Source organism: Strix aluco, chromosome 1 (assembly GCF_031877795.1).
Source record: "Strix aluco isolate bStrAlu1 chromosome 1, bStrAlu1.hap1, whole genome shotgun sequence".
Taxonomy (NCBI): Eukaryota; Metazoa; Chordata; class Aves; order Strigiformes; family Strigidae; genus Strix; species Strix aluco.
Genome location: NC_133931.1, coordinates 134,325,244 through 134,338,438, shown reverse-complemented (window position 1 = coordinate 134,338,438; position 13,195 = coordinate 134,325,244). Strand labels below are relative to the sequence as shown.

General features: G+C 39.8%; 1 protein-coding gene across 1 annotated transcript in view; it reads left to right on the top strand.

The window, feature by feature from the left end:
• The first annotated feature begins 6,102 nt into the window (after positions 1-6,102).
• VWDE (von Willebrand factor D and EGF domains) overlaps positions 6,103-13,195 on the top strand; it is a 42,023-nt gene continuing 34,930 nt past the window's right edge. Inside the window, exons 1-2 of the mRNA XM_074849135.1 lie at positions 6,103-6,190; positions 11,205-11,389. Coding sequence (XP_074705236.1) covers positions 6,103-6,190; positions 11,205-11,389 — 273 coding nt within the window. The remainder of the gene's footprint in view (positions 6,191-11,204; positions 11,390-13,195) is intronic.

Here is a 13,195-nt window from a genome sequence, read left to right as displayed (position 1 = left end):
CCATCAGAGAGGGAAGTTAACAGGGCACCAGACAGACTGTCCTTCCAATTTCTTCAAACTACAGATGATAAAAAACATTTTCATAATTTGTTGTGCCAAGAAAGTGCTATCTGCAGTGAGATATCTTACTCCTATCCAAGAAAAATACATAATTTTATCTGGGGAACAGACAGGAAACATATTTTCCATTAGTGTGAGGCAGGGGGAATCTGTATCCTCTAAATACTTTTTTAAAGCCTTAACAATGCCAAATGGAAAGGGGAGTGGAAAAAAAATCACATCTGTTTCTCTCTGTGAGGACTTATTTCTCAGTTTCTTCTTACTGTATAAAGATACACATGAAAACAGGATTTCTGGATGAAACCCTCAGCAAAAGTCAGTGCAACTCTACCCAGCTAAAGCTAATTGATGATCTGTGCTTCTGCTCCTTTAGAGTGCATCTGTTCTTACCATCCCACTCTTTATCAAATAAATAAATATTGCCTTTCTCTACAATGAAGCCAAAGGCTTAAGGAGACACAGGCTAACTTAGCACAGTAGTCAAAGCTGAGGAAACCCTACTCATGTGCTTCCTTCCTTTTATGATCCTCAGCTGTGAAGTCTCTCCTTGAGTCAGGGACCAGACCTCTTCACAAAACAAAGCCAAAGAATGTGTTTTTTCTGCTTTGGTGAATGCATCTTTTCCTTGCCGACCTAGCCACAGTTTATTTATTTGTATATTCAGTGTTATCAGATAACCACTGAATGTGGATAGGATGTACCTCTTAACAGGGGTGCCATGTCTGTATTTAGACACAGGCAGAGTTGGCTGCTTAGTGATGTTAATGACTTACAAACTAGTGAGCTGGTCCTACATATAAGGTAAAAGCTAGGAGGAGAAATGATAGGCCCAGGAAGAAAGAACATAGCTCTTAGCACTGGGATGTGGGAGGTTTGATTTTAAATCACCTTCTTCTTGAGGGATTTCACTAAAACATGTGCTTTAGTCTTAACAGGACCAAAGCCTTTGATACTAACAAAGGTAATCTGAGAATTTGAGAAAAATATGTCATTATTTGTTCATCATCTGAATCGGTTATATATTTTAAGAATATTTTTTCTCACCTGCATTTTAGTAGAGCATACAATTTACTCAAGACTTTTCCCAGTAATGTTAATTTTTATCTGACAAATATCAAAAATAGTAGTGCAAATACAAACAGGCTAAAGTCAGTAAGACTAAGAGTATGAAGTACATGGTTACCTACAAGATTAATGCTTTGGACCTTACTCAAGTAATCTTTATTCTAGAAAGGCTAAAGAATTAATTCCCTGTTTTATCTACTTTTTTAAAATTGCAACTTACTAAGCTGTACACACACAAAAACAATCTGTGGGAGACGGAAAGAGAAGAAATAATATGTGACAACTGTATCACATGCAAGTGATCAGTATAATTACATGTCAGTGCCACAGTTCAGTATGGGTAAAACAAAGATTATGCCATTAATATTCCAAGGGACTTCCCAGAATTCAAAATATTCTGGCACATTCTGAGTAAATACAGCTGAGAGACCTTCGAGTTAAGTTTTAAGCCATTATGTAATAAAGAATATAAAAATACTTGAGAACATAAAAGAGTAAGGAGCTGATCCAAAGACAATCAAAGTTAACGGAAAGCCTACCACTGATTTGCTTTGACTCTTAAGAACCCCTGGAGATAGATTTCCTACAATTTATATTAAACCTCATACTGCTTATCCAAGCCAAATTACGTTAGATTTTTATACTGAAGTCCTTTATTACATAAATCAAATATAGTATATACAAGAGGTCAAATATGAAAGAGAATTAGGGGCTAAAACATACTGAAGATATCATTACTTCTAAAAGCTAAACAGACTGTCAACACTGAGTACATTTACGTGGCAGTTTAAAAAATACCCTCTACAAATTTTAAAAGCATTTTGAAAAACAAATGCCACTCAAAAGCCATGCAGTTTTCAGAAAAGGCCGCCAGCAGAATAAACATGAGCAAATGTAACCTCTTGTAATGTTGTAATGTTAGCCACAGAATGACCGAAATAAATAAATGCATGTGACCATTACTGATTCTCTGTTTCTATTTCTTTGGTGTCAAAGATAGAGATGAGGGATAGAACCAAATATCTCATTCTGAACTGGGACCGGCAATGTGTCTTACTGTGTCTTCCTGTGTCCTGGTGATGTTTCAGGACATTAGTTTCAGAGCTGTTAATCCATGTTTTTAAACCAAATGAACCTTAGCTAAGCTAAAAGTCACACAACCCACAATTTGTAGGGAAGATTGGAATTTGACTTTAAGGACAGTATTGATCAGATTAGACAAGAATGTTAACAATTTATTGTTTCAGAAAGGACAAGTTCACTTACCATTCACATACATGAACTGGCACAATTGAAAATGAATTCTTTTTAAAAACATAAAGAACTAAAAACATTGAAGGGTGAGTGCAAGAGAACTCATGCCTCTCTGATGCTTTTGGATCTGCCCAGAGCTGTGGGCTATCTCTCAGCCATCTGCTCCTTACAGGAGGGGTGTTATCTGCAGAAGGAACTCTTTCTAAACATTCAGCACTTGGCATTACTACAGTAACCCTTTGAAGATTTGCACGGAAATTTCTCCCAGCTTCCAAGTTCTGCTCACAGCTTTATTTGGAGTTATCATCCATGTTCTATCTCTGCACAGATAACAAAGACAGCAACGTAGGTTTAAAGGACTTATTCGGATTTACCTTGCCTACAGTACAGACAGGCTTAATGGCACAGCACAGAGGATTCCTTTAAGAAAGATTTCCATTGGTACTCTTAGCTACACAGTTTGAAAGAAAAGGCTTATCATAAATCATCTATAGGGGGCAATTTTAGCTTAAACTTAATCAGGTTCTTCTCTAATTGGCTAAGAACCTCTTAAGTGTTGGAGCTGGGGATTCATTGTTCAGGACAGCATCCACCCACCCAGCTGCAACCCTCAGCTCTCAACCTCTGCTTCCCCTCTCTTGTTCACCAGCATTCACACTAATTACCTGTTATTCCAAGCAGCCTACCACAAGCACTGCCTTTGTTCTAGGTGATCCCCTTATTTACCTCTGAGTTTAGGGACTGGATACAACTGCAAAAAACATTCGTGGCTTTGTCTGGAGCCAAATACTTTTAAAACTCAAAGGTGGTTTCTCATTTCCAGTTCACACCTGAACAGCTATGCGCACGTATTTGAGAACGTACACATTTTGGCAACCACTGCTTATTGTTCTTCCTGACTTAGTTACCTAAAATACTTAAGACTACTACTCCTTTATCTTTAATCAGCCTGGTATCCACTTGCCTGCTGCCCACTCTGGACTGTTCCTCCAAATGCAATTTCAGATAACATCATCTTGTTAAATACTGTATAAAATGTGTATTTCATATATACAAAGTTCACGATCTAAGGTGCGCTGTTTCAGAGAACACACTAGCATGTTGTTAGTAGAAGTGACAGATGAAGTAGGAAGTTGCTATGTTGGCTGCATTTATAAGAAAGTTCTCTTTTTTCTCTTTTATGGTTTTTCTAGGACTCCTGTTACACATACGCACACACCGGAGCTGGACAGTCACAAGCTTATGCAGATAAACCATTAAACCAGTACAATCTAGTTGCAGCACTGAGGGCTTAGCATCAGCAGAGCCACCTTCTTTTTTATCTGAATTTTTAAACTTCTGCAATGACTCTATTTTGAGCATTGCCCAAGCCCCTGCTCCTTGTCATCCAACACGTCTTTTTTTCTCTGATTTATCACTATGCTCTTCCCTCCCTAATAAGTCAGTTCTGAGTCAGCAAAAGCACTTCTGTGGAGGCTTTGTTCAAACAAATAACTTAGTTCATTCATAGATGAAACTTAAGAGTCCACCTTAAAATAAATACATATTTTAAAGCTTTGTTGAACAGACTGAGATTACTAAACTGGAAGTTAGCCTTGAAATAATTTTCAAAACCAACCTTACATCCCTCTTTCTTCATCGTCATTCATAAAATCCACTCTGGGAAAGGCTGCTCTGTGCTGCAATGTGTAAATGCTCCCTAGCATTGATACCATTGCTCCCCGTGTTGTGTTTTTAGTCAAAGTTTAAACTGTTTACAACAGTAATGACTTGGACTACATAATCATTTATAGTATCTCAAATTCTTCCTCCATTCAACAGTCTTGGCTTTTCCTCCAAAACATCCTGCTACTTAATAATATGCACATACAAAATTGTAGTTTGACTTCATATCCCGTTGCTAGTGAAAGAGATGTTTTCAGTAGTGCAAACCAATTTTACATATGCTATGAATTACTTAATTAAAACTATGTAAATTACTGTCTAAAACTTTCTGAAATTGCAACCTGCTGGAAAGACCTATAGTCCTATTATAAGCATGAGTCTGCCCCAGAATTACTTTCATTTTTCTTAAATTTACTGTCACTGACACAACCGTGAGCGCTGGGTACTACTTTTGGCAAGTTGTTGGCTCTTTTAACCACAATATGTTGTTGCTCGGCTGTTCCTGTAAGAGGCTACAGGGCTGATAGTAGCAGAGGGAGCTAGCAGAGGAAAACCAGTGCAGAAAAGATGAAAGGTATCTTTACTCCAGCAGCGTTATTGCCACCTCTTTAGGTCTCCTGCATGATCCATGATGAAAGGTGTTAATCCTCCTGTAAATAACACTCCATCATGGCTAGCAGGGGTCAAAGAAGTAGCTCAATGTTTAAATTTTGTCAAAGCTTCTCATGTCTCTCTTTCTAGGTCCTTATTTTGTAACTTGTTTTGTAAAATACATCTTTCTTTCCTTTTGTCTTCTTTATAAACATGTAGTTTGGGAAAAAATAAAAATAAAACCCAAACTAATTTCAGATGTATGCAGATTTTCAGGATAAAAGTTGATCCTACCTGGTAACAAATAACACAGATAGTTGACTAAAACAATTAAAAAATACTCGATGCTGTCATGGAGCTGAGCTGCTTCTTGCAATGATGAGGCTCAGGGTGTGTGAGCAAAAGAGGACTGAGGTTACCCACACAACGCTGCTGTGTCTCTGCCTCCACTCCAAGGCCTGATACCTCCTTCTGCAGGGAAACCTGCTCTGCAAAGAGCCACCCAGGTCAGTACCTCCTGGAAGCAGTCCTTGCTGAACATTTTACCCTTGCAGATGTTCTGTGGATAGCAGCAAGCTGTGTTTTAGTGTCAGCAACATTTGTTTGATTTGGGTCTACATATCCTACAGAGAATGTGAAACATTTCTGTAGACTGCTGTACACCTTTGGTGTGCACAAAGTAGTTCAGTGCCTGCACGACCTCAGGTCTACAAAGAAAAAATACCAGCATTGCCAAGTCTTAAACGCTGAGATTTGTCCTCCGCTAGTCACTGCTAAAGAGGAGCATCTCCCAGCAAGCCATGCAACTTGGGTGCTTAAAACTGTTAAATATTTGCTAAACTCACTCTGCATTAATGGCGTCAAACACAGCAGGTTGTAATTATTACTACAGCAGAAGTATAAATCACTCTTAGTGATCTAAGGAAGGAAATGCCCAAAGGATTCACAGCAAACAATCTGAAACCGGCTCTTTCTCAGCATTTTACTACAGATTAGAAAGTAAATACAATCAGGCGTCACAGGGCAGTGGGGCACTGCTCTTTCACGACGTCGACGAGCTTTGGGTCTGTCTGGGATACAGAAAATCATCTTCATAAAGCCCCCGACAATAGTCACCGAGTGCTTCGTTTATTTCCTCGCTGAAAACGTGCCCCCGGGAGCCCCCGCGCAGGGGACGCCCAGGCGCGCCCGGCCACACGCCACAGCCGCCGGGCGCGGGCCCCGCACCCCCCCGTCCCCGGCGACCCCCGTCGGGGCCGAGCCGGGGGCCGGGGCCCGCCAGGGAGGCGGGCGGAGGGCCGGCCCCGCCGAGCACCCCCCGAGGGAGGGGCTGCACTGGGCCGCGGGCTGGGCGCTCGCAGCCGCCAGAAGAGCGGAGAGCCGCCGCCCGGCCCGGGAGCAGCGGCACGGAGCCCGGCGGCCGCGGGGCGAGCGGGGCGGCAGAGGGGAGCGGAGCGGAGCGGGGCCATGGCGGGGGCCGCCCCCACCGCCCGCCGCCTCTGGCTCTGCGCGGCCGTGCTGGGGTGCCTGACGGCGGCGAGGCCGCCCCGGCGAGGTAAGCGGCGCCGCGCCGGGCAGCGGGGCCGGGCGGGCGGCTGCGGGCGGCGGCGTCGCCGGCAGCAGGTGGACGGGAGGGCGCCGGGGCGGGCGGCTGCGGCGCGGGAGGGCGGCGCCGGCCCTCGGCCCCGCCGGGTGTGAAGTGGGCCCTGGCCGGGAGCCTTCCCCGGGCCGGTCCCGGGATGCGGCTCCGGTCAGGTCCTTCCCCCCTGGCCCGCACGCCGCTAGTTTTGGAGCCGGGTGGTTACAGGGAACCAGTTTCGCGGGGAGAGGTTAAACTCTGTGAAGCGTCAGAACGGGAGTTGTCACTGGCCCGGGGCACCTGCAGGGAGAACCCGCCAAGTGGAAGTCGAAGGCCGGGAAAGTCGGTTCTGCCGCTCTTCCTTCCTCGCCCTCTTCTCCCTGCGTGCATTGGCACACCCTCACCTGGCACCTCTGCAGAAGGCTGTGCAAAACCTCTGCAAAAACCGTGTCTGCCTTGTCTCAAATTTCTGGGAGAAAATCCACATAAAGAGTAGGTACAGTAGTGTATTATATCGAGAACCACTAGAAAATATCCTAGTAGCATATACTTTACATTTTTTTTAACGGTTATGCAACTATTTACTACCTTTACAAAGCACCCCTTAGGTGCAGACATGAGTGGTTGAAGACTGTTTTAATGCCCGTTCCAATAAGGTTATTTATAAAGATGTATTAATGCGTGCGTGTTGATTCTGTTTTCTTCGCTGTTAAATGGATAGGAATATTCATATTCCAGTCCCATTGCAGTGCGATACTGGCATTGCTATGACATGTGTGATCATGTTCTGCTTATATGTCTCATCCAAGCAAATGGTATCTTTTAGGTAAATAGTTACAGTCATTTTTATATTTTGCTTTAAAAGTATTACCCTAAGTAATTATGTCAGGATAACTTCTTCTAAAAAGTGAAATTCTTTCTATTTTAGTATTTTGGAAGAGTTTAAATCCAAAAGTACATGTGAGGACTCTCATTAAATGCAGTCCTGGTTCTAATTTCTGCCTCAGGATGTTGATCTGCTGCATCCTTTGCAGTCAGTAGATGCAAGAAAAAGCACATTCAGGATCAGAGTGGGCACTTGCGAAGGGCACTATTTGCTTCTCTGTAGTCATTTGCCAGACCCTGGCCTGTGGACAGCAGGAGTTAGAAACTAATAAGCTATTCGTACCCAGGGAACCGAGTTGCCAGTCCTGCCGCTCTGCCCTTGCCTGCCTGTAATCCACAAGTGAATCCTTTTCCCGTCTGTACTCTGGTTTGCACCCAGCAGTCCTCAGTCCCTGACTGCTCCATAACACTGGAAATGTTATGGGCAGGTGGAAAATCATCAGCCCCTCTCTGCACAAGGATTGGAACAGAGATGTGAACAGGAAATTGAAAAGTCCTTCCTTTGTGCAACTTGTTTTCCACCCGAGAGCCTCCAAGGCTGTCATCAGGAGTCACTTAAATATCTCTTTGTGCAAAATGAGCCCCTGTGTTGATTTCAAGAACCTCTTTGACTTTTGATTAACATGTGGTGGTCAGAGTACCTATTACGTGGCCCAGTTTGTGGCAGTTATGGTACAAACCCCAGTGTGTTGGCAGACATTTTGTCTCGTATCTCTCCCAAAAGGCTCAGCACAGTGCTATCCTCGTGTTTAAGATGTTGCAAAAGTTGGATTCTTTTCCATCTTAGGGGTCACATTTCTCAGTATCTGGCGGGATCAAGTAGGTCTGGGATGGATCCAGGCAAAACTCAAAGTATTAATCCTGAAGATGGTCAGGAAAAAGCAAGTACAGAATCAATTTGTTCCTGGCACGCAGAGACCTCGGTTAAAGAACAGTAGAGAGCCATATACAGTATATAGGATGTTTGTGGAAAGAAGCACAGAATATGATAAGCAAACTCAAATTCTAGGGAAACAGCTTCATATTTTCCCAAGACAGGTTGCTTTTTCAGCAGAGAGTATGTAGTATCTGGACCTCCAAACAAAATGGGAGAGTTTGTCTTCCAAGAAGTAAGTCTCTCCTCATAATGGAGACCTGTCTCTCCGTTAGGCAAACCAATGTACAGAGGAGACTGAATTTCATCGTCTTAATTCTCAAGTATTCATTTGTGTATTTTATAATTAGACTTTCATTATTCTAAGGCAAATACTTAAAGTTATTAAATCATTAATGCATTTAAAGGCCCAAAAAGAAATAATTAAAAAGAATATTCCCATATATATGGAAAGATTTCCATTAAGAATAATCATGCTTAAATGATAAATTCTGTTAAAACTAACGTGGGTTTTTCATTTTGTGTCAGAACGTGTCAGAATGTTTTGTGATTGTGGATGAAGTGAAGTCAACAGTACATCTTCCCATACTTTAATGTTCCTTCCATACTAGGCAGAGCTGTTAGGTCAGCTTGCCCTGTAGGTAAGCTTCCTTAGCACTTCCAAGTTATCAGACCCTGTGTTCAGTTCCTTATTATTTTGTCAGACTCGACTCATTGGGCTGAAAATTGCTGGGTGTTAGACACAGGCAAAGCTTTTCTGGAGCATTACAGCAAAATTGGTATTCATCATTCTGAGAAAGAAGTTTGAAAGAATGCTTATATCAATTTTTTTTTTTTTTATCCGTCCTGAATAAGGAAATCATGATTTCAGTGGAAAATTTAGCCAACTCTCCTCTTAAATGCCTATGATTTGAGCAGATCTGGTCTGCAGGGGTAACTTTTTCACAGAGAACACAATATTCATTTCTTGTGTATGTGTCCATAAATACGATACTTTTATTTGTTTCTGCTGTTGCTAGAGTTAGGCAGCACATCAGTTACACTCAGATGTGTAATAAAATATTTTGTATTCTTGATGATGGCAGTTGTTTTCAGTTGTTTTGCAGAATGGGTAAGGAAAAGAAAAGAAAGAAAAAAAATCAACCAGTGTTACACGACATGAGATTTCCAAGCAATAACTATGGAAATATTAGCATACTTCTAAAAAGGAGGAAAGAATACATGAAGAGCTGTGTGACATTTTAAAGTGATGTGCATAATAAGAAACGTATAATTTGATCTTTAGTAGGATTTATAACCCTATTACAAGTGAGTACAGTCAGCTGTTTTAAAGATCTATGAAACGATGATCTAATTAAACTGTGGAGGAAAAGAAAATAAAGACTTGTCTCGTGTCTAGCTTGATTTATTAATGGAAAAGGTAACAGATATTAATCGTTTCAAGAGTGATTCAGTTACAGGAAAGAAAACTAATGAGGGTTCTGTGTGAAAGGGAGAATTCCAATAAAAAACAGAAGTCAGGAAGAAACTTTCACCATGGTTCGTAAACTGCCTGTGCTGTAGCTTGCTTGGAAAGCATTTCAATAACACACATGACTGACCTGTGATTCTTCAAGGGTTTTTCTTCAAATTGCGATGAAGGATAAATTCTCAGTGAGGTCAACCTGTATGGACACGAATAGCCTAAAGGCTACTACAAGCAACTTAGAAGCCCAGTGGTGGCACAGTCAATCACACTGACTTCCATCTGCCCTTAGAGGACAGAAGATAAAGCTATTGTTACCTGCCTGGGTAGCCTAAAGCCATATCAGATTAAATCTTCAGTCTTTGAAAGACTATAGGATTCTCATACTGTGCTTGAAAGAGATGAAGCTTGTTCTTTCACTGGGGCATCTTCTCCATTTAAAGGAGGGGAATTACCTGTTTTTGAAACTGTTTTATAGTTGTGGTTATCTGGACAATGACATGAGGAATGTGGAAGATGTGGAAGATAGTGCGTTATTGCATGATTTGAACCAAAATATGTTTGTAATCAGTGACACAATTACACCATGCAAAATACGGGACAAATACAAAGAAACCTAGGAGCAAAAACTGAAGGTCAGAGTGTTAATATTCAAAATGTAAGATTATACAGCTTTGCTTACAGATGCATTTTTTTAATTCATTAGTAGTATACTAGAGGCAAGAATTAAGATTAACTGTGTGATTTGGTATAATCTGAAGTTCCATTCACAACCAGCATCAGTTGGTATCCATTTTTAAAAGCAAGGTAAATAGATAGGTTTATTTTAAATGTTAATTTTTTATAGACATTCTCTATTTTCCCCCACTTTCACTTCCTGAGCACATTCCTGAGCAAGAATGGCCATTCAGTACACTGCATGCAAATATGCCCTTAGCCAGAACTTTTATTGTTACTGTCTTTAAGAGGAGTCAACTCAGCTGCCAGATCAGACTCAGAAATTCTGGCATTCTGCTTTATTTCTGAATGAGTCTGCATTTAAAAAAAACTGTTGCAAAGACTTCCTCAGATTCCCATCCTTCATTTTACCTATCATCAATTTTGAGATTTTTCTTGAGGCCACAAGGTCACTTAAATGTCCATAAATGTTTGTCAGTATTTACTTTAGTAAAATTTAGCATGTCAGTCATGCAAATTGACTTAAAATATGTAACTAAGTATCTATTCATTTCATACATACTTTTGCTATGATCTGCAACTACCTCTCACCCATTTGAGAGCATTCTTCATTTCGTGCATAGGAACCCTGTAAAGTGGTAGCCTATTTACAAAACACTTTTGGATAATCCTTACTCCTCTTGAGGTAAGATTTTGATCTTCTCATATATCTGACACCCCATTTATTCATGTTGTTAGGTTTCATAAGTATCAGTGGAACTAGAAAGTAAAAATCCAGAGAGAAAGTATAAATGTACTCCTTTCTACTGTTTTTACATCTAGGGTAAATGCCTAATGTGGTTATTAATTTGCATTTATTGTCCACTTAAGGAAGGTAAAGTTACCACATGATGAATTCTATTAAATTTTAGAGTGCTAATGTACGTATTTGTTGTTGTTACTAAGACTTCAGTATGTTTTTTTCAGTAAAAGTAGCTTCACATCATATTGTCATATATCCTTATTTTCTTGTTAAAAATACTCAACATCTTCTCTGACATACTTGTTAGGCATTCAGTCTTGATACACAAAATACTCTTACTCCACAGTTCTTGAATGCTCTCCTGGTGGACATCAGATCCTGCAGAGCCCTTACCGAAGCGTTGATTTTGATTCATCCCACCTCCAGCAATCAGCTATTCAGGATTTAATATGTGACCATTCCTTAACACCAGGATGGTATCGCTTTATGATTTTTGATAAGCATGCTGAGATGCCGACCAAGTGCGTGGAGGTATTGTTACAACTCATTTGATTATGAGAAATATGTATTTTTTTCTTAAGAATTTTTCAGTAAGATAGGTATAAAAAAAGAATAGTTATGGAGACTGATGTGGAGGAGTAGAGAGTACCTATTATCTCTAAATACTCAAATTATCTCTATTATCTCTAAATATTCAAATACTTTAAAATGTGTTAACTGGACAACTAAGTCTTAAGCATTGAAAATTTTACACTGAATGGGCAATAGCAGAGGATGATAAATTACATCCCTTTTGGAGCACTCAAAAACCATCATTTGTAGTCACTGCTAAAAAAGGTTTTCTTTGTGGCAGAGTAGCAGGGATATGTTGTAAAACTGCGACTATGTAATGGTCAGTCTGTTAGGAAGGCCATGTGAAAGTGGTGTAAAGACTTGCAGCCACATGAATCCAGTAATTGTGGAGCTTTTAAAAGGATCATGTTAGAGAGAAGAGATTACCCCTAAAATGTCTTGAACTAACTGAGCTAACTGAAGATTAGTTGCCTTGTCATCTGGAAGTCCCCTAAGACTCAAGAATTACTTTGAATATATAATACTTTAGACTTGTAATGATTTATTTTGGCATGTACCCACATGTCTGTAATTGTTATATTCTAAGGCAATATATCTTTGTAGTTTCCTATTTTAAAACATTTCCTTATTAAAAAAAAAAAAAGTCATTAGAATATTTTACCATGATTTTTTAAATTAAATGAATTGCCTGGTTGCAGTCTCTTAGGAAAAAAAAAAGGAAAGAAAAGCCTAACAATGAAACACCTTTAAAGGAATACAAAAAAGTTAAAACATAGTAATAAAATGAAAATGAGTTTACAGCATCCCTTCTTATATTTATTTATTTTATTTTTTAGTAAATCTTTACAGCCATATAACGCCACTGAAGTACCTTTAATGTGCAGGTGACTCAAGGACTCGGAGGGTTGTATTGCAGAGGTTACTGTTAACCTTTGTTTTTGTACTGCAAAAAACTAGCAAAAAGTATGATTTTTAAAGGACTTTCAGTTCGATTTAATACAAACAAATTAATTAACTAGTTGTATTTTCTCAAAATGGGTACTTTTGTGCAAAGAACCAGCATGATAAACCAAGGGGGAAAAAAAAAGTGTTTTTTAGAACAGAGGTTAGACTAGCAAGATACCCACTCAGGTCATCTAGGAAAGTTTTAGAAATCTGACCAAAGTTCTCAGTGCTTAGTAAGTATTTGGTAAAAATAGGCTACCATCCTAATACAGAGTAGTCCAGATAATTACAGTTGGAAAGAGATTGATTCAAAACTTACTCAGCAAATGAAATTTATGCATTGACATCTGCTTCTTTGCATCTGTTGACAAAAACAAGACATTTATTTTGAAATATCAAAGTCAAAACATTAAAACCAAACTGAAATGGATGTCTTGTTTGAGAAGTTTCCTCCTTCCTTTCCCTTTAGGAGAACTTTTATTATAGCTATATTTAATCCTTGTCAAAGATTCAGACTCTGTTAAACAATCCGTCCCATTTCTGTCTACTTCTCATTAATTCCATCTGTCTGATGGATTGATGGTGGGCTCAGATATTCTAGATTAAGAAAGAAAAGTGCACTTTTGAGATGGGTAATTGGTCAATTAGTCTGCAGTAGTCTTTAGACCAAGAGGTCTAAAGACAAGATAATCTAAGACCTTGTTTCACTACCAGTTCAAAGAAAAGAATACTTGAGGTGATGTATAAAGGAGAAGAGGTTCTCAAAATATCACAATTTCAGATTTATAGTTTTCATGTAAATATTTTCCAAATGCTGGT